Source organism: Phalacrocorax carbo, chromosome 8, assembly GCF_963921805.1.
Source record: "Phalacrocorax carbo chromosome 8, bPhaCar2.1, whole genome shotgun sequence".
NCBI lineage: Eukaryota > Metazoa > Chordata > Aves > Suliformes > Phalacrocoracidae > Phalacrocorax > Phalacrocorax carbo.
Genome location: NC_087520.1, coordinates 24,134,579 through 24,156,268, shown reverse-complemented (window position 1 = coordinate 24,156,268; position 21,690 = coordinate 24,134,579). Strand labels below are relative to the sequence as shown.

Here is a 21,690-nt window from a genome sequence, read left to right as displayed (position 1 = left end):
CCTCTCGCTGTCCTTGCCGGCGGGTCCCTCCGCCTTACAGCGGCGGGGCGGTGGGGATGGGGAAGGAGGGGGTTCCCGGAGGCGGGGAGCCCCTCGCCGCTGCCTCCCCGGGGATGGGCGTCGCTTCCCGGCCGAGATGGGGGCGGGCAGGGGGCGGACTACAACCCCCGGCGTGCAGCGGGCAGGGCGGTGCCGGCGCCGCGCCGCCGCCGGGGCCGGGAGCGGGCTCCCACTGCCCGGTGAGTGGGGCCGGGGCACCGGGGAGGGGGCCAGGGCGGGACCCGGGGAGCCTCAAGGACCGGCTGGGGGCCTCGTCGCGTCCCCGAGGGTATTCCCCCTTGCTAAGGCGGGGTGACCGTCGTCAGCTCCGGGCCTTGCTTCCCCGGCACCGCCGGGGCCCATGCGAGTCCGTGGGGCTTGTCGAGTCACCCTCGGATGAAGCGTTTGCTGTCAGTCTCTGGTTGCTACGGGCATGGTGGTGTTGCCCGGGCGGGGTGAAAGGACAGCCGGGCACCCTGCAGCATCCTCCTCCGGCCGTGGGAGGAAGCGTCATCGACCCCTTCCTCATCTGGGCAGGGGTTTCAGCCAAAGCGGACCCACGCGTGTCGGCAGACCGACCGGCCTGGGGGCCTGGGACCTGTCCCCTCTGCGCTCCTACCCCCGGGGTGGGAGAGGGCTGCCTTTATTCTTCCCCTGTGCAGGCCTGAGGGTTTTTTCCCCTTCCCCAGAAACCTTTGAAAGGACTTGTAGCACAAGCATGGGGTTTAAATAACATAGAAGCAAAGGGTGGTCTGGTCAGGAAGAACCCCTGGAGATGTTATCTAGGAAAAAAAAAGAGATTTCCCTTGAAAAGAGATTTCCCTTGGCTGTGTAGGTTCCTGCAAAGCCCTGCCATGCTGTGAGGATTGATCTCCTTCAGCTCGGCAAGGCACCAGGATGAGATCTGGGCTGTCCAGTTCTCAAGGGCTGTGGTGCTGAAAACACCAGGTCTTCAGCTCCAAAAGCTTCTGAGACATCTTGTGCTGACAGTGCGGCTGGTCCTGCTTTTCCTGGTGACATGGTGTTTCTGCTGTGTGTACGGGTTGTTCTAGTTGAGCCCAGCCCTGACCTTTACCCGGGAGCATGTGTGTGGTGGCTCTTGCAGAGCTTGCAGGAATTGGGGTTGGAAATCAGGAAGCGAGCCGTGATGCTGGGTCTCGTGCCCACAGAAAGGCGGGTCCTGCTGTAAGGCTGCAGCTCGCCAGCCGGAGCTCAGTCCACCGGCCGCTGGCAGTGGTGTCCTCACCTTGGAATTGGAGGACAAGAGGTGAGTTCTCCTGCTGTATCTCTGCTGGCATGAAGACACCTGTGCACTGTGACCCCCAAGCTGAGACCCAGGGAACTAATTTTCTCTGTGCCCCCGTCTGATGCCCAGGTTGTCCTTTGTTACCATACTTTAATTAAACACTGACTGTGTCCTTCCTCATCCCCTTCTAGGAGCAGTGAAGGGCCTGACCCCCATGCTGCTGTGGTCCCAGCCCACCCATTAGCTACCCTCCCTGCCTGATGGAGCCAGTGCTGGCAGCGGACCCTCCTCAAGGTGGCCAGCTGAGCCTGGTGCAGGAGCGCTAGTGGGACGTGGACGGTGGCGTGTGCCACCCTAGGAGGCACAATGGCTCAGGGCACCGGGAGCATCAACAGCGACTACAAGGATTGGGAGTGGAGCACTGATGCCGGGGAACGCGCCAGGCTCCTGCAGAGCCCCAGTGTGGAGACGGTGCCAAAGAGTGGAGAGAGCCAAGGAAATGGTCCGGGGGCCATGTCGGCTCTGGGAGCTGTATTCATTGTGGTCAACGCTGCCCTTGGGGCTGGGCTGCTCAACTTCCCTGCCGCCTTCAGCATGGCCGGTGGCGTGGCCGCAGGCGTTGCACTGCAGATGGTGAGAGGGTGGGAAGGGACAGTCTGTTGTCCCACCCTGGGAGGGGACATGGCGGGGATGTGTGGAGCCCCAGAAGGGGCTCAGGAAGAATGTGGCTCCTGGCAGGAAGCCCTGTTGGGTGAGGGACCCCAGAGATGCTCTGTGTGTACAGGGGTGGCTGCCTGAGGTGGCTTTGGGAACCTCGTCATGGTGTTGCCTCAGTGCCCCCTCCCTGCCTCTTTCCCCACCCCAGTGCATGCTGATCTTCATCATCGGAGGCTTGGTCATCCTGGCATACTGCTCGCAGGCCAGCAACGAGCGGACCTACCAGGAGGTTGTGTGGGCCGTCTGCGGGAAGGTGCCTGGCGTGCTGTGTGAGGTGGCTATTGCTGTCTACACCTTTGGCACCTGCATCGCTTTCCTCATCATCATTGGAGACCAGGAGGATAAGAGTAAGTATGTCCTATGGGGGAAAAAATAACCAGTTGCTGTCCTTCGGCTGGAAGGGGACAACCTGAGCGCCCCGGTTGTCCCCACAGTCATTGCTGCTCTGGTGATGGAGCCTGAGGAAGCTGGGAGCAGCCGCTGGTACACGGAACGCAAGTTCACCATTAGCATCACTGCCTTCTTCCTCATCCTGCCCCTCTCCATCCCCAAGGAGATCGGCTTCCAAAAATATGCCAGGTGGGTAGGGAGAGCCCTCTGGGGCTGGGAGCGGCATGGGCCAGCCAGCACCCACCTAAGCATGGTCCCAGGGGACAGGGAGTGGAAACACCATGGTTCTAGCACTATATCTGCTTGCTCGCCCCTGTGGGGGTTGGACATCTCCTTCATCTTCCCTTGCCTTGGTTTCCCCATCTGGGAAGCAGAGGAGTTGCTGAGCACTGTGTGGCCAGTGTCATACTCCAGGGCTTGTGTCCCTCCCTTCTGCTTGCTGGAGGAAGCGGGGAGAGCTGCTTCCAAGTGCATTGTCCCATCTTTGGAGTTGGCCATTCAGCAGAAAGGAGAGCCAGTAAGGGTCCCCAGGCTGGGTGGTCTGCAGGCCAGCCCTGCTCCATCAGGCATCTTGGTGTCACCTGGCTGCTGGAGCTGGACCAGGGCTACCAAGGAGTGCCACTTCTTTAACACTCGCCTCTTTCTCCTGCCCAAAACCTAGCCCATCTCCTCGCTGGCAGGTGTGCCACTCTCAACAGCACGGGACAGCCCCCAGGTGCAGCAGGATTGCATTGGCACCTGCTCTGGGGACAGTGGGTGACAGTGCCTGGCATATTCCTGTGGGAAGGGAGAGCAGGGGTGGTCCTGATGGGAAGGATTGGGGTGGCCTGGGCTGTGCACAGAGGAAATGGGGCTGGAGAGGCTGAGAGGAGACCCTCTGCAGAACGGGGAGGCAGCACGCTGAGGATCTCCTGTCCCTTCTTGCAGCTCCCTAAGTGTGGTCGGCACATGGTATGTCACAGCAGTCATTATCATCAAGTACATCTGGCCCGACAAGGAGCTCATGCCTGTGGAGATCCCCACCAGGTGAGCGTGAGAGACCTGGTGATGATGCTGGCCATCGTAGCACTGCAGAGCCAGGCAGGGGTGCAGGAGTGAGGGCTGCAAAGGCTGGGGACAAATCTGCGCAAGTCCCATCCTTGGGCCCGGGGGCGCTGCATATTGCTGCCAGAAGCTCCCAAGTGGCTGCTTCTCTGCAGAGAAGCACGTGGTGAAGGAGAGGAAAAAGACCTCTTGGAGGTCCCCATAGCTCCATCACAGGTTCTGAGGAAAGGTGATTGACTTTTAGCTCCAGTACAGCCAGGCCTAGAGTGCCCCATGCAGTGCTTGTGCTCACCCAGCAACCAGGGCTGTGTCTGTTTTAGGATGATTTGGGTTATTTCCTTGGCCAGTACAGCCTCTGTGGCTTGTCCGCCCCCCCCCCCCCCGGTTTTGGGAAGTTTATGCACCCAGCACAGGCAGTGGGAATTTTAGGGCAGAGCAAAATTTAGATTGTTGTTTGGCACTGCCCAAGCAGACTCTTATTTTTTACTGACACTTCTATTTTTGTAAATGCTCAATTTTGGCTGGTTCTGTCTCGGTGAAAGGCTCTGGTCTTCAGGGAGTGCCAGGTTCCAGAAAAAGCTTACTCTACACAAACTCATCATCCTGTGTGGGGGGACACAGTAACACAGAGGGTGCAGGTCAGCAGAGGCATGAGCAGACTGCTGAGCACCCCCAGCTCATCCTCCCCCAGGGCGCTAGGTGGGGGGCATAGGAGGCCTGGTCTGACTGGTTGGTGTTTCTCTCCCACCAGTCCCTCCACCTGGATGGCCGTCTTCAATGCCATGCCCACCATCTGCTTTGGGTTCCAGGTAAGTCCACAAGCTCAGCGCTACCCTTCTCACTACGCAGCCGTCTGGGTGGAGGACAAGCATGGTCCAGGGATGCTCCCCTGGGTGATCAGCTAAAAACGCTCCCCATGTGCTCACTGCATGGCTTTGCAAGGGGGCTTAAGCCAGTTTAACATCTCACCACCCCTGGATGGAGATGTATTAATTTTACTCCAGCTGAGAAGGCCAGGGCAGCCTGTCCCCCACTTTTCTTCTCCAGCAACAAACCGGGGGGATCACGGTATCATGACAAACCTGGGGTTATCACATGTGGGATCCTGTGCAGCTTCCTGTGTGCTCAGGCTCAACCCATCGCGTGTCCCCACTCTCTCTCCATGTCCCGGCAGTGCCATGTGAGCAGTGTGCCCGTCTTTAACAGCATGAAGCAGCCAGAGGTGAAGACCTGGGGGATGGTGGTGACAACGGCCATGGTGATTGCTCTCTTCGTCTACATGGGCACTGGTGAGTGAGGGGATACCATGTGAGTCTGGCATGGTCTTCAGAGGGGCTGTGAACTTCTGGAGGGCAGGGGCTCTCTGGTCAGCAGAGGGACAGAGCAGGAAGGGAGTGGAGTCCACCTAACTCCCCCTGGAACATGCCCTGTGCCACATCTATCCAACTCTGGTCCCTCAAACACATGTGCCGGAGGCTTGTCCCCATCCCCCGCTGACTGCTCCCTTCCCGGCAGGTGTCTGTGGTTTCCTGACCTTTGGAGCTGGTGTGGAGCAGGACATTTTGCTGTCCTACCCCTCCAATGACATACCTGTTGCCCTTGCCCGGGCCTTCATCATCCTCTGTGTGCTGACGTCCTACCCCATCCTGCACTTCTGCGGCCGGTGAGCACTGGGAGGAGGCAGGGACTGGTGTGGGCAGGAGGGGCAGTGTGGGGAAACTCCCCTGCCCTGGGTTGTTGCCCACAGGGCTGTCTTGGAGGGTCTCTGGCTCCGCTACACTGGGGTGACAGTGGAGGAAGACGTGGTTCGGGAGCGGAGGAGGCGCCTGCTTCAGACCATCAGCTGGTTCCTCCTGACCCTCCTCCTGGCTCTCTTCATCCCTGACATCGGCAAAGTCATCTCTGTCATTGGGGGCTTGGCCGCCTGCTTCATCTTTGTCTTCCCAGGTAGGGTGTCCCAGGATGCCCAGGGGCCAATGGAGGTCTTTCAGCCTTGTGTCTCAAAGAGAGAGAGGGTGGGATGGGGAGGCAGGAACCAGGAGGCCTTTAGAGAAGGACGAATGTGTGGTGTGAGTCTTGTCAGCAGCCCAACTATTTTCACTGGACTCTCTGTGCCATAGTGGGGAGTGCAGCTACATGGCTTGTAGGGTGTCTGCTCAGTCCTCATCTGTGTTGAATTTGCCTCCTATCCCTTTCAGGACTCTGCCTGATTCAAGCCAAGCTCTCTGAGATCCAAGAAACCAGAGCAATCAGGTAACTGATATGCAATTCCCCTCTCCCCCCTTCCCCTGTGGATGTTGGCATGAAGGTCCCCTCTGAACATGCCCTGTCCTTCTGTATCCACAGCTGGTGGGCCCAGGTCAGCTATGGGGTGTTCATGGTCACCCTTGGAGCCTTCATCTTTGGACAGACCACTGCCAACGCCATCTTCGTGGATCTCACAGCCTGAATCCTCCTCCAGGCTGGACCGCGCTGCTGCTCTGGGGATGCAGATTTCCCCTAGGATGAAAGGGAAGCAGGGAGAAAACATGTTGGCACGTTGGGAAGATCCAAGAGGAGTGTTGTAATCTGCGGCTTAGCTGAGAGAGCCCAGTGGTAGTTTGTATCTCATTGTCTTAATGCACCAGGCAGTCAGGCTTGTTCTCTTGGCCCTGACTCCCTGGTGAAGCCAGAGCATCACTACAGGGGGACCTGTAGTCCAGGTCAAGCCCTTTCTGCCCCTCTAGGGTAGACATCACATCAAACCTTAGATGTCACTAAGGGGTCACAACTGGGGCTTGCGAAGGCATGCTGCTCTCACCCACATACCCCTGTGCTGGTGGAGTTCCTCTCCACAACTTAAACTCTTTCTTCTCCCAATGGAGGGAGACAGCGTGTCTTGCATAAAGGGAACTAGTAATTGTGTTTATCAGACAGGGCAACATCCTCGTAGTCCTCTTCTGTGTCAGTGTTTGGTTTGAACTCTGTTTTCCCATGGCTCATCTCGCCTGTCTCCTACCCCTACTCTTACATCTCCCTCCGCCTGGGCGGCGCTTGCTGTTACAAAGTGGGACCGTCACCTTCAGCCTGATTTTTTTGTTTTATTCAGAGGGTCAGGACAAGCCCAGGGTAGGGACACACTGGTGCAAATGTTTCCTCTGCCAGGGGTTGCTCACTCGCTAGAGAAGGTGCTGAGGCTGCATCGACCTACTGGAGACACTACAATAGAGCAAAGCTCTTCTCCAAATTTCCAATCCTGTTCTTCCAGGAGGTGTCTAGGGAATGGGACTGGACCAGGTGTAGGTTTTAAGGAATGCTTTGGGGATAAAGCAGTTAGTATTAATCCATTTTATATTGTTCCCTTGGTCGTTTACACTCTCTGTGGCTGGTGTTGCTCTGGGCTGTCCCTCCGTGGCCTGTCTGAATGATAGTTTCACTTCTGCTTTCGCTGAGTTGAGCAGTTCCCCAGCAGCACATTCAGTTGGAGGAGTTAAACCTCAACCACAAACAGCTCTTGTTTAGTCTTTGAGTTACCTTGTTCCTTGTTTGACTTCTAAAACCTTGGGGAGGGAGGAATTAATGTGTATCTATTGCTGCTTCTGTGATAAGGGTCCAGCCCAGCTTTATGCAGCACCCGGCTTTGCTCCTTCTGCACCTTCTGGAAGCAGCCCAGGCTATCATGGTGGGAAGGTGAACCGTGGTATGCTTCTGTGCCTCTCACCATGGCGCTCTCCCTCTGCGACCAGTGGTGGTGGTTGGGAGGATGGCACATGGGTGCTTCCCCACGTGGAAACGTTTGGTCTTCCCCTAGCAATGCTTGCTGCATGTAAACATGGACCTCCCTGCTGTTCCTCAGAACGAGACAGGGAGACCCAGATGGAGGAGGAGGAGAAGGAAGCCCCAAGCTCAGCGGGAATGTTCGAGGGACCCTGTGAAGGCATGTGTCCCTCCTGTCGCCCCCAACATACCTCCAACTTCTGTGCCCTCAACTTTTGACAAAACCAGGCCCCAGCAGACCCCCCCATTCATATGGTGCCAGCTGCCTCCTGAGCCCCCTTGCCTGGCTCCTGCCTGAGAACTGGCGCTGGGGCTTGGAGGGCCGCTTGGCATAAAGAGGGTGCCCACCCTGACACCATCCAGCCCTGGGGACCACTCCTCCTGGACATGGGGAGCACGGAGCCACCTCCTGTAGAGCCCAGCAAGGATCAGGATGCTCAAAGCTCAGCAGATGCCAACTCTGATATGTCTTTCAGTGCCTGGCCACTGTAAAGATGGAGAGGAGTTTGGTACCCTGTGGCTTTTGTGGCTCTGGCTTTCCCAAAGGTGAGGTCCCATGGCCAAAGTGGATGTGGACATGGAGTCCCACATCTCAGGTTGTTACCTGGGGAGCTGCTGGGCTCCCTTGATCCCCCCGGGGGGGGGCTGAGAGCAGGGAGGGTATGGAGGTGCTATGGCTGTTTCTCTGTTTGCCTTACTGCTCCCCTGTTTACAAACACCGGCCTTTTTAAATGTATTTTCTATGCGCAGAAAACAGAGGGACCTGGATTTAATAAAAGTGACATTGTGGTGTGTGTGCCGGGTGCACACGAGGTGGTTTCTGTGGGGCCAGAGGGGTACTGTGGGAGGGAGATGCTCCCAGGTGGGATTCAGGGTTGAAGCCGTGTCCCAAAAAGCCAGCCCAGCTCTCCCAGCTTTGGGGTGGACGGCACAAGGGACCGGCTTTGGCGCTGACCCCGTGGTGGCTGGCAGGGGGTGCCCTGCCAGAGGCGAGGCCCCGCTGCCTTCCTCAGGCCCTCATACCCCAGGTTACCCTGTCAGGGGAGGCTCTGGGGGTCCCGGTGTTGGTACGCCAGGGGGAGCCCCACGGCTCAGAGGCAGGAGCGAAGCGGCTGGGACAGGAGAGAAAGAGCCCTTTCGCGGTTCGGGATAGCTGAGGAAGTCCAAAAAGTTTCCTCTCCGGGACCGAAGCCGGCGGAGGCGGGTGGATTTCGGGCAAACCGGTCCCCGTGAGCGACCGGGGAACGAAGCTGCAGCCCGGCAGGTCGCAGTGCGAGCTCCCGGGCGCCGCCGCCATGTTATGTAGATGCCTCCCGCTCGGGCCGTACCACCGCACTGCGGGCGGGGGGTGTGGTGTGTGTGAAGAGCGCAGGTCGCAGCCAGCGCTCCGGGCCGTACCAAGGCAGCGCGGGGGGAGCCGCCCGTACCACCGCGCTGCGCGGGGGGTGTATGGGGGCGGTGCCTGGGGCCGTACCACCGCCTTCCCCCCCCCATGACTCCGCGCGCCCTTTGGTCCCCCCGCCACTTCCCCTTCCCAGCTCACCCTAGCGCAGCGCCCGGCGCTTATTGGTCGGCTTTGCCAGCTCTGGTTGGCAGCTGGTGCGCATGCGTAACCAAGAGGCTGTCAGCGTTGATTGGTCAAAACAATATGCAGGAACCCGCCTCTCTCGGCCAATGGGGGTGGGGCGCACTCTCCGCGCAAGGAGAGGGTGGGAAAAGGCAGAACCAGCAGAGGTCGCGCCGCGCTGATTGGGCAACCGCGCGCGGTCCTGCGTTCTGATTGGGGGAGAGGCACGTCAGGTGGACTGATGGTTCGGCGGGCGCCACGCCACGCCCCCCCGCGCCCCCGCCGTCCCCCGTCCCCCCCCCGCTGGCGTGCCGCGAGGGGACGGGGGAGGGGAAAGGCCGCGACGTGAGCGCGAGACCCCGTCCGCCATTTTGTAGAGAAACGGCGGAGGCGAGTGGATAGAAAGCGCGAACGGCCTCGGCTCGGTGCCCTGCTCCGGCTCCCTCGAGGTGAGCCTTGCTTCGCTCTGCTGGGCACAGCCCCGGCCCGCGCCCTGGACGTCCCGCCGGTGGGCTCTGTGTATGTGTCAGGGGAGCGGGGGAGCGCCGGGGCGGCGGGGGTCTCGGCCGCGGTCTGCCCCCCACCCCCACCCCACCCCACCCCCCGCGAGGGCGGTGGTGTGGGGCCGAGGAGGTGGCGGCGGGAGCCGGGCGGAAGGTGGCTGCGGGGCCGGTAGAGGAAGCTCGGCCCGCCCCGCCGCTTTCGGGGTCGCGTGGGGAAGCCCGCGGGGCCTCGCGGCCGGGCCTGCCTCGGCCTCCGCCGCTCACCGCCGCGGCCCATCGCCTTTTCGCCGACTCCTGCTCCTTCAGCCGGCGTCCGATGGACGGGAGGCACAGCCGAGCAAACTTTGAAGGGCTTTGCTTCGGCTTGGGCCGGGAGGCGCGATTGCTTCCAGGTCCGCGGGTCACCGCCCGCGGCTCTCGTGGCGGGGAGGAAGGCTCCGAGGCGGCAGGCTGCGCGGCGATCGCTTCGAGGGGGCGCGGAAGGCTTCGGCTTTTGAGCTGTTCTCGTTTCTCTTTCCCCGTCCGCTTTTGTAGTGTTGATCGTGACGGGTGACGCCGGGAGAGGCTCAGGAAGCAGCCGGTGCTGGGCCTACCCCTGAGCTTGGCTCGGTGGCGTCCTTAGAAGATCGGCATTGTTGTGACTTACCCACAGAAAACAAGTAACCTGTTAGTGGTCAGCTGTAGTAAATAACCCCGTGACATAGCCTTTCTTCGGACCGCACAGAAGAAACACTTCTCAGCACTGTCCTCCAGTTAAGAATACTCTGTGTAATAAAACCGACTTGCTTATTTCAGACCTAGAAATAGCAGCAGTTGGCTGTTTTTACAGATACTGTATTATTAGAAATAGCCGCACTCCAGTAGTTCTCTAACTCAGAGTAGTACCGTGTTCTTATTATATGATAAGGCTATGGAGCAGTCTAACCACAAACAATTTGCGCTGTATTTACAACAGAAGTGGGATAATACTAAAAATCACAACACTTAGTCTGTTGATATATCATGAGCTTAGATTGTCTGTTTCTGAATCCCACTTGTCAGAAGGAAGCATGGCATCTATTCTCAGTGGAGCATTTTTTTAATCAGGTAACAAAACAGGTATGACACCTGACAAGTCATTCTTAGTGCACACAACCGAAGTGTTTCCTGTTTCTAAGGTAAATACATTGGCATTTACTGAAATTAGAGGCAGGATGAGTCTTGGTGAGGTGACTGTCTTATAAACAGGAAACAAACTTGGTTGGTAATAGGCTTGCTTGTCCTTGTTCTGTTATTTTCTTGTTTTTTCTGCCCTTATGCTTTTAAGTTTGCTGTTAACTGTTGATCCTCTTGGCCTGGTGTCTCCAGACTCATAGCAAGCTTGCTATCTACCTGTCTCTCCTCTTTACAAAAATACCTGATCCTGCTTATCCTTCTAGCATAATGCTCTTAAATATTTAGTTTTAATTGATGCTGAAATGGCTACTGTTCATGTTCAGTTGAATAAGTGGAAGAGAAACTGGGCAAACAACTTAGGAAAAGTGGACAGTGATGTTTTGTGACCCTGTGATGGGTCATCCCTAAATAGTGTCTGGATTTCTTATTACTGAGAATCATGGCTGAGGTCATCACTATTTTAGGTAAATTTCTTGGTTTTTTTTTTTTGTTCTATAACCATTCCTACTATTATGAATATTGCAGTTTTCCTTTGCCTTTTGAAATTGCATTTAACTGTTTAAAACCCTTTTTGGGTGGAAAAACAGCACAAAGCCTTTGAGAACAGGTCCCTAAATTTCCTTCACTTCCTTCCAACAGAAACTTTATCCTGCAGTGTTTGACTGAAGGGAAGGTGGGAAGTGAGAGTTTCTTGGGGTTTTTTTTTTGTAAATTATCTTAGTTGAGATATGAAAATGATTGGAGCGGCCTTGTAAAGACTGGTGCATGTCTGATGTATTTGAGGTAGGTTCCAAACCTGAAACTTAACTGGCCTTAGTGTATGGGAACAGACATATGTGCTTATTTCAGCCACTCTCTGTAAACTAAAGTTACCGTGTCTAATCAGCATCGTGGCTTCCAGTTGACTGGAGTTGTGTGTAGTTTTCCAGCACATGGAATGTTCAGGTGGCTTTTCTATGTGTAAACACCTAAATTTGAACTGGTCAAATTAATGAGTAGCTTATTTTACTGTAAATGTAACTTACACTGTAAGGTTTTTTCTTTCCATAGATGTAAAAATGATAGACATCAGAAATCTAATTTAACCATGGTATGATTCAAAATCCCCTTTCCCCTTTGGAGTACTTCTCATCTGGGGCTTCCGAAAGGCATGTGGCTCTTCCATGTGTTCTGTTTGTGCATGGGTTTGAGGAGTGGGTAAGAAACTGTGTTCTGAAGAACAGGTTTAGTAGTGGTGCCTTTAGCATGTTTTATATGATGTTTTTTGACAGGAGTTTAGAACCTAATCAGCAAACATGTTGCTGTTTTTGTCACTCAAGCTTTTTATCTCCTAAATGCAGTACACGTGGCCTAAAATCTTTACAACTCTTGAAACCCAGTGGGAGGAGGTGCCTTACCTCTGCAAAATACTAAAAAATTCCAAACTTCAGCTTAAAGTAATTTTGAAATTACTTGCTTTGTAAGGCTCTTTCTGAATTTGTGGAAGGCTTCAGGTTTGTCATCTTCAGCAGCAATGCTTAGGTACTCCTAGTGATCTGCTTCAGGTTACTAGAGTGTTTTGTCCAACCCAACTGCTCTTTACATATTGGCCCTCTCTATTCTGTGGTTTTGGGATTCTTGCCTAAAATTTTATTGTATTTATGTTTTAATAACCCAACGGAACTCTGCTGTTGAAAATAATCTACTGAAAGAGATGCCAAATGTTTTTCTGATGGCCTGCTGATTTCCTTAGAAAGTGTTGAGGCTACGTAATACTGTAGATTTCAGCAAATATTTTCTACCTTTTAAAAATCAGCTGTTGTACAATATAAAATGGTAATCTCTTAAGAGCTCCCTGTGTCTGATAGCTTAATCCATTACTGTATCATAGGGACTATAATTCAAAGTAGCTAATTTTGTCAGCAAATTCGAATTTTTTTGTTACTCTTTCTGTCTGAGGCCTGCATTTTCTGAACCCGTAAAGATGGCAGTTTTGCCCCATGGCCTGAAAGCTTCTTGAATTGTTGGGGCCAGTGCAGGGAGATTTATTCCCACTAAGAATATATGCATCTAAAAATAAAGTCTGCTTTGCGTAGCATTCATAGCTCTCTTAATCAGTGCTGTGGAAATTGAATTTTAGCCTTGCATTGAATGACCAGAGAGGAACCTGTGCACTTCTGCTTCCTGGATTGGGCTCCCTTAATTACTCTGATTTTTATGTACTACTGTAAGTTAGGTTGCACTGTTTGAAACTCTGAAATGCCATTAGTCTGGTGCTTGTGAGAGCTGTCAGGATTTTTTCTGTGTATCAGGATACATACTGTTCAAACTGTATGTTTAGAACATAAACGGGAAGCTGCTTCCTTCAGCTGTTGTGTTCTGTCCTTGATTTGTGGTGTCTGCTCAGGCTCTTGTTCTGCTTCCTTGAAAGGGAAAATCCCATTTGGACTCCAGTTTGGGTTCTCTGGTGGCACTGCCAGATTTTAGAGTTAGAAAGTGGGAAAGCTTCTTGTGCTTTCATGCAGTTAAAGCCTGTTGAGATGGTAGTCCCTGCTTTTCTTGGGAGAAAACAGTGATGCGAATAGAGGGGTGGATGGTCGGAGACAGTGCTCTGCAGGGTCGTGGGTGGCAGCAGGGAGGATCAGGTTTATGACTGAGCCCAACTCATAGTTCCAGTACCGAAAAGCTTGATTTTTGGGTGGGGTAGGTGCGATTGCTGTGCTGTTTGTACTGGTCTGAGGAACAATACCCAGAGAACTGTGGTTTTATTTCATAGAGGGCCTGAAAGGCAAACTCTGAAGCTTCTGTTATTGCCTTAAAAATGACCGAGTTGGGGTTTTAGTTTGTGTCCTGTTCTTGAGTCCTGAGTTCAACCAGCCCTTGTTCTTCAGGCTGGTTGCTGAAATCTGGTGCTCTGATAGGGACTGAATCCCCTTGCTAGCTGCTTGTGGTGGCTTCTATAGGTGTAAGTACTGTGGCATGGTGGCCTGTCTGCTTGATTTTTAACAAGTGTTTTTCATAAGATTTATGTTGGTCCTGTATGTTACACCTTGCCAGTAAGAATGTCTTGGAAAACATGTACTTGCCATGCTCAGTGACACTTTCTGGATTATTCCAAAAGAGGAATAGTTATTTTAAAAAAAAACAACAAAAGATCAGATACTGTGCTACTGAGAAATCTTAATAACTTTTGTACCTATCCACCTTTCTACAAAGCTGTTTCACAGTCAGTGGGCTTTTAAACCTGGAAATAAAGGTAATGAATTATAGCTTGTCAGATGTACAAAAAAGAAAAATATAAAGTTTTCTATAATTCTTCTTGCTGCAGTTTTAAATATGCTCTGAAATTCTTTCATAGCACAGTTGCCTTGTCATTGAAGAATGTTTTCAATATTAAACTTGAAAATTTCTTTTTCATGAGATGTAAGGTGTTTTCTTGTGTCAGTAAAACCTTGTGTAGCTTCTAGGAGGACACAGGGCTTTCTGTGGAAGAATCTGGAAGGCAGTTGATGATTTCACTTTCTTTACCAATAGTTTACCCATGTTTCTATTGAATGTAATAAACTTTTACCAAAGAGCAGAATGACCTTCGTGCCCATGGGATAGGATTTGTTGCTCCTGATGCTTTTGGTGTCTGTGGAGGAAGAGGAGAGTAAATTTCCCTGCAGGTGTTGCATGTAAACTTGCTAGTCCTGAGAGCTGTCTTGCTGCCTCTACAGCGGAGGCTGTCATCTGTGTGGATTCTTTCCTGTATCGTGGGAGAAAATGTTTTACAGTGTAGGCAGATGTTAAATAAGCTGTAGTTCTAAGTGTAAGCTGGTGAAAACCTTTGTACAAAGGGAGAGGGGGAAATATTTTTTTCTCCTGTTCTACCCAGCACAGCCCTTTTACCCTGGCATGCTTGCCTCTCTGCTGTTCCCATTTAATTCTTGCAGAAGGATGGCCAGCACATCGAGCCATGCTGCTGCAGGGGTTGCTTTCTGAACTGTTTTGCCCTAAGCATTACACGTGCCAAGTTAACACAACACCTGTGCGATACATCTCAATGATGAGGCAGAAATCCTGTACTGGTGTTTTCAGCCATACAGCCAAGACAGTAAAGCAATAGTTTTTATTCTGGAAAAGGCATCGTCAGACTCTTGCAATGAAGCCTAGTGACCTTTGTGTTTCGATCAAGTAGAGCTTCAAAACAGTGACTCTCTAACTTGATTCCACCTCTGATAAATTACAGTACTGCTTCTCAGAGCAGCTTACGACTTCCTTTGAGATTCCTCAGACTGTTGGTTATGCAGGACTTGCTTTGGGATGCAGTTTTATCACATTGGCAATCTGTAATTTAACAGATGAGATGTCAAGTGCCAAGTTTTGTGTTGTCATAGAAATTTATTAAGCTGGCAAGCTCTGCTGTTGTAGCTCACTGGAAAGCTGTTGCACTATAAGCCAAATGTTAGGCTTAGTTTATTGCAGTTCTTTGTGCTCGTTCACAATTGCTTGTTTTAGTGTGTACGGTTGAGCGCAGTATTGCTTTGATGGTAGTGAGGCAAAATATTGCAGAGATGGTTAAAAAGCGCGTTTTTTTAATATAAACTTGTGATTGATGTTTTGAATGATTCTGACCTCTGATTGTTGCTGTATGGTATCTTAATAGATTATGCATCTCATTTTCTTTCTCACAGTGCTGAAAGGGTAGTCATCCTTCTGACTGAGCTGTTTGCTACCTCTTTCAGACTGGCAAAATGCAAAAATGAATAAATATGGTCGGGTAGCGTGAAAGCAACCAAGCTTGTGTTGTGAAAACTTAATAGTACTTTTTCCTTGTGGACACAGTTATGTCAAATGGTTCATGTAAGTTATCAAACATGTCTGTATTATTTTGTTGTTAAACTTTATTCTTCTTGTTTACCAAGGTAGCTTGCAAGCAAAAATATAAAAGAAAAAGCTCTGAGGCGTAACACTGAATTCTTGTAGGATTTAACTTCCTACCCTGTAGTGTTCTGGTAGAAATAGAAAATACAGAGAAAACACTAAATGCTTTTAACACCATACAAACAGCTTGAAGATTTTTTTCTAATAAACCCTAAAAAAACTTACTTTAAATTGTCTGGTTCCATGGTAGAAGGTAACAGCAATGCCTAGAACATAGCTGTGAAGTTGCTGCTGAACTGATATCTAATGCAATATTGTCTTTCAGGTGCCATGTTTCAGAACAGAGGAAGACAATTGAGAAAGAAGAGCTGAAGAAAGTAACACAGAACCAGATACAGGCTAATAGGGGGAAAAAAAATTAACCTGTCTCTGAGGTGAATAAAGGGGAATAATGGTGATTTTGCGCCGGGCTCGGCCGCCTGCTTCCGCCCCAACCAGCAATGAATCTTGACTCGCTCTCGCTGGCCTTGTCTCAAATCAGCTACCTGGTGGACAATTTAACCAAGAAAAACTACCGAGCCAGCCAGCAGGAAATACAGCATGTAAGTAAACTAATGATGCTGTGAAATAAATTTTGGAAAGAGAAAAGTGGGAATGTCATCTGGAGTTTCAGTTACCATTTGAACTGTACTTCACAGTGCTCATGTGTGCGTTACTGGGTGCTGTTTTCTGTGGTGTTGAGAATCGCAGCTTGCATCTCTGTTATTCGTCTTGGCTTCATCTGTCAGGTTGTGGAATACGGCATTTTGTATGGCATATGGCCTTTGTAGTTGAATATTAGGATTAACTGCTGCTCCTGGAGTATGGTATGCAAAGCTTTCATAACTCCTTCAGGTTAAATCTTTCAACTTCTGGATATTCCATAGGATATTGTTGTCTGGGAGAGGGAGGAAAACAACTGTCGGTTGTGGCACTGAAAGTATGAGTACATGGTTACTACATCTGAATGCTTTCCCATACCTTGGATGGAAGTTTTTTTGCTCCTCTTTCAATGAAGTACGGCTTGGTGGTGAAGCCAAGCTGACTTTCTTGGCCCTGGGTTTTCAGAAAGCAGGCAGAGTAACTGTAGATTGAAACCAAATATCTAAGATCTGGGCAAGAATTCTGGTTTAACTGACCCTTTTACAAATAGTTCTTGCTAGCAGGATGGGCAGCATTATCAGCAGAGGAGTGCTTAGGAAGAAGTGAATGTTACTGAGCCAGTTTTAGAAACTGGTTTAATTTAGTTCCCAGCAGACAGCTGGGCCAGTTAATATTTTTTCCTCTTACACTAGTGCAGTCCTACAGTTATTTGAATCAGATTAGGAGGCCAGAGGGCTTAACACTGTGAGTTTCTGGTAACAGCTGACTTCTTTACTTATCTTGAGGTGAGAGGGGTCAATTTCAGCAGTATTGACTGTTTAAAATGATCTCATAAGCCATGGAGATGGATTACATCTCTTGTAACTTCTGTAAAGTTCCCATGTTTTTGCAAGTTTAGTACTTGCAGGGGCCTCACCTGAGATCCTGCTGTCCTTTCTAACAGTATCGGTTTCAACAGAAGACTTTTGCAGCAAGGTGTGACTGAGGCATGGCTTGCAGATCTGTAATGATCACTTACGCAAAGGGTAATAAACATGTCTTTGATTTGGGAGAAGATAGGGTTGATCTGCCATTCAGTTGGAATATAGATCTCTAAAATGGGGACAGATTGTTCCTTATCATTCACAGCAGGCCTCTTAGACTCACTGTGTTGAGAGACTGGAAACCGGTCTGTGGAAATGGCTGGTTTGTGTATGTTTGGTTATAAGACAGGTCTAGGATTTCAAAACTAAATTCCTAACATCTCTATGATCCCTTGTCTTTTTTTTTTTAAACTTGGTGTTACTTCTGTGGTTGCTAGTACAAGTTTTCCTTAGAGAGTTGAAGAGCTGATATGCACATGCTCTAACTCTTTGTCTCGCAGTACGCTGCTTGGTGTAAATTTTTGGCATAATTCACTTAATTTTACAAAGCTTATCTAAGCATACAGAGTATGTGGGAAACCATACTTGGAGTTGTTCTTGTCGCAGCTGACCAAAATGACACCTGCATTTAAATATTGCTCACAAGCATAACAGTGGCAAAGCTTGAGGAACTAATTTCTGCTTAAACATGTTTTCAGTAGTCATTTAATACAGGTGATGCTTTAAGGCTGTTTTTAAAAAATATAATGTATGTTAAAAAAAAAACTTTTATTCATTTGTCAGAGAGACAAATTCTAAAGAGTGGCTTCCTCTGAAATGAGATTTTGTGGTCTCCTTTTCCTGCATTAGTGGTAACGAGAGCCTGGTTGGAGAGGAGAGAAGGGCTTTGCGGCCAGGTTCATCTGGGAAAGCAAAACTTTCATCTAGAAAAGGAGAGTTATTTTTGATCTAACCCTGTGTTTGCCTAAGCAAAATCCAACTTGTCTCTGTAGGATAAATCCAAACATGGGTGGGTCAAACTTTATCCTGAATCACGGACTGGTTGAGGTTGGAAGGGACCTCTGGAGGTCAGCTGGTCTCACCTCCTGCTCAAACAGGGTCACCTAGAGCTGGTTACGTAGGAATATGTCCAGACATTTTGGGTACCTCCGTGGATGGAGGTTCCACAACCTCTCTGGGCAGTCTGTGCCGGTGCTTGGTCACTCTTCTGAGTGGGTGTGTGTGGGAACAACAACAAACACACCCAAAAAACCCCACCCAACAACAACAAAAAACCCAAACCCAAAACAAGTCAGTCTTTTCAGATTATTTTATGCTTGGATACATTGTCTTTTAAACGTGTAGGATGGCTGCCAATATGAAGGTTTGTTTCAGCTCTTTCTACAGGAAAACTAGCAATTCTCATTCCCCACCTCCTAGAAAAGCTTTTATGTGAATGTAGTTAGAGTTGAAAGATACTGCACTGAACTTCTAGCTTTCACTTCCCCTCCTCCCCATATGTTAAATTTTCAAACTACTAATATTGTGAAGTTACTTATATGCAAGGAAGCAAACTAATTCTGATGCAGAGAGGTTGTGTTGATGGCTTTAGTGGTAGTTTCCTTCTGTATCAATCTGCTTTGTTGAATTCCTCTTGGTCATGGCACCAGCTAGCTCCCTACGAGTTTGGTCCAGCTTCGCACCAGCCTTGTTACCACATCTAAATCTATGTATTTAATTGGGATTGCCTAAATGAATTGCCTGTTTTCTGAAGCCTTGAGCTAACTAGTAGAACTTGCTGTCAATTCAGTTTTGCTGCCTTTAGCACCAATCTGAGCATCTTGCTACCTAATCATGGGGGATGGCTGCCTTTGAAGACAGTGCTGTCAACATAACTGAAGTGAGCTATTTACTCGGAACTAATGTCACGATCATGTATATTCTAGCCTCTGGTCAAGAAGCAGAGCTCTATCCGACTTGGACATTTCTTTCCAGCAGAACAAAATTTGTCAGCCATTGGAATCAGCAGGCTGTGGGAGAAAGGGAAGCATGGTGTCAGATAATGGTAGAAGAATTGAGATGAGAACAATCAGATACAGCAGAGCTGGAGCAGACTCAGCCTAAAGCAATGCTAGTTGTCTTTTTGCACAAAGAAGCTACTGGCAAACAAGGATATTTAAGATGGGGTGAAGCAGTGGGCTTGGTGGAGCCAGTCAGAGCATAGGCAGAGCTGCTGGTTTGTGCTGGCACATGTTGTGTCTGTCCTGCAGCTAGAAAGGGAGAAACAATGGCAAAAATTTTTCCAGTAGATGAAGGCTAGATTTGATGTTAATCGCTACTATTTGGACAATAGCAGTAAGCTACTGGTGATTAAGTGATTTCAAATTTCTGCTGGTATGAATTTTCTTAAAAGCAAGTAATGCAGTCCAGTTAGATGAGGTTTGAAGAAACAAACACTGAAAAAACCCGAAGGTGCTTCAAACAACAAGTTGATGATCTGGTCTATAGCCAGGAGTTAAACTTAAGGCAAACAATGGGGGATGCTAACAAAAATGTAATAGTGTCGTTAAGATTTAGTAATGAGTGATAGGTGTTGCAAATTAGGAAATGCAGTTCACCTATTTATGACTGAGATATAGAATTCAGTTGAATGAGGTCTAATGACAGGGGAAAGACTTGGTAAAAGGTCTCAGCTGCAGGTGTTGAGCTGTGGTATTTGCTTTTAAAGCTTGCTAATGAGCAAGTTGGAGATGAACTTTTTTTCCTTAGGGGGCAGGAAACACTTCCTGTATGGTATTCCCTTTCTGTCTTAAACTGTGGAGTAATGGTGGCCAAGTCTGTCATGACCAGGAGACAGTATAGAAGCTGCCTGCAGGATCGGTGAAGGTGCTGTATGGTGACTTATCTCTGGGATAAATTCCTTCTGCATAGGCATAGCACAGAGGTACATGCTGTCCCAAGGCTGTGCTCTTGCAGAGTTAGGCACTGCAGCTGTGGGAAGAAATGGGGAAAAGTGGGTCTGTGACACTGTGGATGCTGGGCTGGTTTGGTAGAAGAAAAACCTTGAAATCATCCACTAGATGACCTGAAACCCCTTTTTATTTAGCTTTTTAAGAATTCTACCCGTGACATACATGGCTTCTGTGTCAATGACTTGTGTCTACATCCTTTACTTCTTAGTTTATACTTCTCATTTGCAAATAGGGCTAATGACTTTGTTCCTTTTTAATCAGTAAGATAGAAACATTCTTAGCAGTTTTGTTAAAACTGTAGATGACTTAAGCACTAGAAGTACTGGTGTATCCACAGCACTAGACCCAGATTTTGCTCTGTAATGACTGTTTGCTATCAAGTTTTTTTTGGATTATTTTTTTTTTCCAGATTGTGAATAGGCACGGTCCCGAGGCAGACAGGCATTTACTACGCTGTCTATTCTCGCACGTGGATTTCAGTGGCGATGGTAAAAGCAGTGGCAAAGATTTCCATCAGGTAAAGTTTGCACTGAGGTGTCTGTTTAATAGTTTTCGCTGTTACAGATATGCAATAGGATTTGATCTATTTTAAGCACAAAGGCAGGTTAGAGGTAGTAGCTTCAAGCAAACTCTTCTGGTATACGGCCTTTCAATTGCAAGCACCTTTTGCCAGTCCTCAAGTCAGAAGATAACAAATTGTTGACATCTGATGCTTACAGTCCCTTGATCTGGAATGCAGATTGCTTCAGCACAATTGCTCTTTCTGCCCTGTGCAGTGCTCTATTTTGAAACCCATTTTTTGTCTTTTCAAACGTTGTCCAAATCCACTAAGTAGCACTTCTGGTGCTGGCTGTGTCTGTTCTCAGGAGTGTTTTCATCCTTAAGCAAGGCATCCTTTGCCACAGACGTTTTAGCTCATAAACAGGAATCAAATACTGTTAGATTTCTATTACAATGTGTGAGGATGCTTACAAAAAAAGAGACATTGCACACATGGAGAATGATCACTTTCTCCGTCTTAAAAGAAAAACCAAACTAAACCTGAAGAAAACTTGACTGGGAAGAAACTAGTTAATGACGATTTGGGTTCTTAAACTTAAGCACCTTACCTTTGTTTAGTTTTACTGCACACAGTGGACAGCAGAAGTGTTGTTTTCTTGTCCTGCTACAAAACAATATAAATGTTCAAGTTATTTTGTTATTTTCAGACTCAATTTCTGATCCAGGAGTGTGCGTCACTGATTACAAAACCAAACTTTATCTCGACGCTGTCCTACGCCATTGACAATCCGTTGCACTATCAGAAGGTTTGTATGCTTCTTGAAGGGGATCCCCATATCAGAAATTGCAGTCTGTTGGTTTGTAGGAAACCAGCTGCTTTTCCCTTGTTTTTTTCTGTTGTTTTTTTTTTCTTTTTTATGGCTAAGATTAGTTGTACTGAACTCTTCAAAAACTGAGCTTGCCCAGAAGTTGGGTTTTTTTTGTTAAATTGATCAAGTTACTCAATCACTCAGAGTGATTGCAAACTAATTTTAAAGCTTGATCTAATGTTAGTATTTTGTGGCTTGTTTGTGGCAGCCAGAACCAACATATATCATCATTGCTCCTGTTTCTTTTAATATGAAAGTTAGAGGGTTTAATAGTGAAAGAGTGGGATATGTGGAAGGAACTTTTAGTCTAGATGTATCCAAAAATAGTTCCAAAGATGCTTTGTTTAGCCATATAAGCTTTGTGTCAACCTACAGGAGAATAGTTAGTAATATTCCAGGCATGCAAATGGACTCTTGATAGCTTGCCACATTACAAATGAGACTGATTATATAACAGTTTCTATTTAACTTTTCTTACATCTTTTAGAGTCTAAAGCCTTCACCCCATTTATTTGCCCAATTGAGTAAAGTCATCAAATTAAGTAAAGTTCAAGAGGTAGGTGAACATTTATTTTTAAAATATTTTTATGGTTTTTGGCTAA

At 49.0% G+C, this 21,690-nt stretch overlaps 2 protein-coding genes across 12 annotated transcripts in view; both read left to right on the top strand.

Moving 5' to 3' along the window:
- The first annotated feature begins 132 nt into the window (after positions 1-132).
- Positions 133-7,987, top strand: SLC38A7 (solute carrier family 38 member 7). Of its 2 annotated transcripts, none has more exons than XM_064459209.1 (11): positions 133-239; positions 1,477-1,918; positions 2,151-2,349; positions 2,437-2,581; positions 3,320-3,418; positions 4,188-4,245; positions 4,611-4,725; positions 4,952-5,099; positions 5,184-5,383; positions 5,635-5,689; positions 5,783-7,987. In XM_064459209.1, exons 2-11 carry the CDS (start codon positions 1,652-1,654, stop codon positions 5,883-5,885), a joined length of 1,389 nt encoding a protein of 462 aa, XP_064315279.1. In that variant the 5' UTR covers positions 133-239; positions 1,477-1,651; the 3' UTR covers positions 5,886-7,987. The 2 variants fall into 2 exon arrangements, with proteins under 2 accessions (XP_064315279.1, XP_064315280.1); XM_064459210.1 differs by lacking the exon at positions 133-239 and adding an exon at positions 1,215-1,306.
- Positions 7,988-9,053: 1,066 nt separating this feature from the next.
- Positions 9,054-21,690, top strand: part of CNOT1 (CCR4-NOT transcription complex subunit 1) — a 68,208-nt gene continuing 55,571 nt past the window's right edge. For all 10 annotated transcript variants that reach the window (XM_064459208.1, XM_064459203.1, XM_064459206.1 and 7 more), the window contains exons 1-5: positions 9,054-9,208; positions 15,588-15,864; positions 20,128-20,235; positions 20,927-21,025; positions 21,576-21,644. In XM_064459208.1, the coding sequence (XP_064315278.1) occupies positions 15,763-15,864; positions 20,128-20,235; positions 20,927-21,025; positions 21,576-21,644 (378 nt within the window). In that variant the 5' untranslated portion in view covers positions 9,054-9,208; positions 15,588-15,762. The remainder of the gene's footprint in view (positions 9,209-15,587; positions 15,865-20,127; positions 20,236-20,926; positions 21,026-21,575; positions 21,645-21,690) is intronic.

Coding starts and splice junctions, on each gene's coding strand:
- SLC38A7 (XM_064459209.1), top strand. CDS start 1,652: ATGGCTCAGGGCACCGGGAGCATCAACAGCGACTACAAGGATTGGGAG. Junction 5,100..5,183: donor ATCCTGCACTTCTGCGGCCG/GTGAGCACTGGG, acceptor TGTTGCCCACAG/GGCTGTCTTGGAGGGTCTCT. Junction 5,384..5,634: donor CTTCATCTTTGTCTTCCCAG/GTAGGGTGTCCC, acceptor TATCCCTTTCAG/GACTCTGCCTGATTCAAGCC.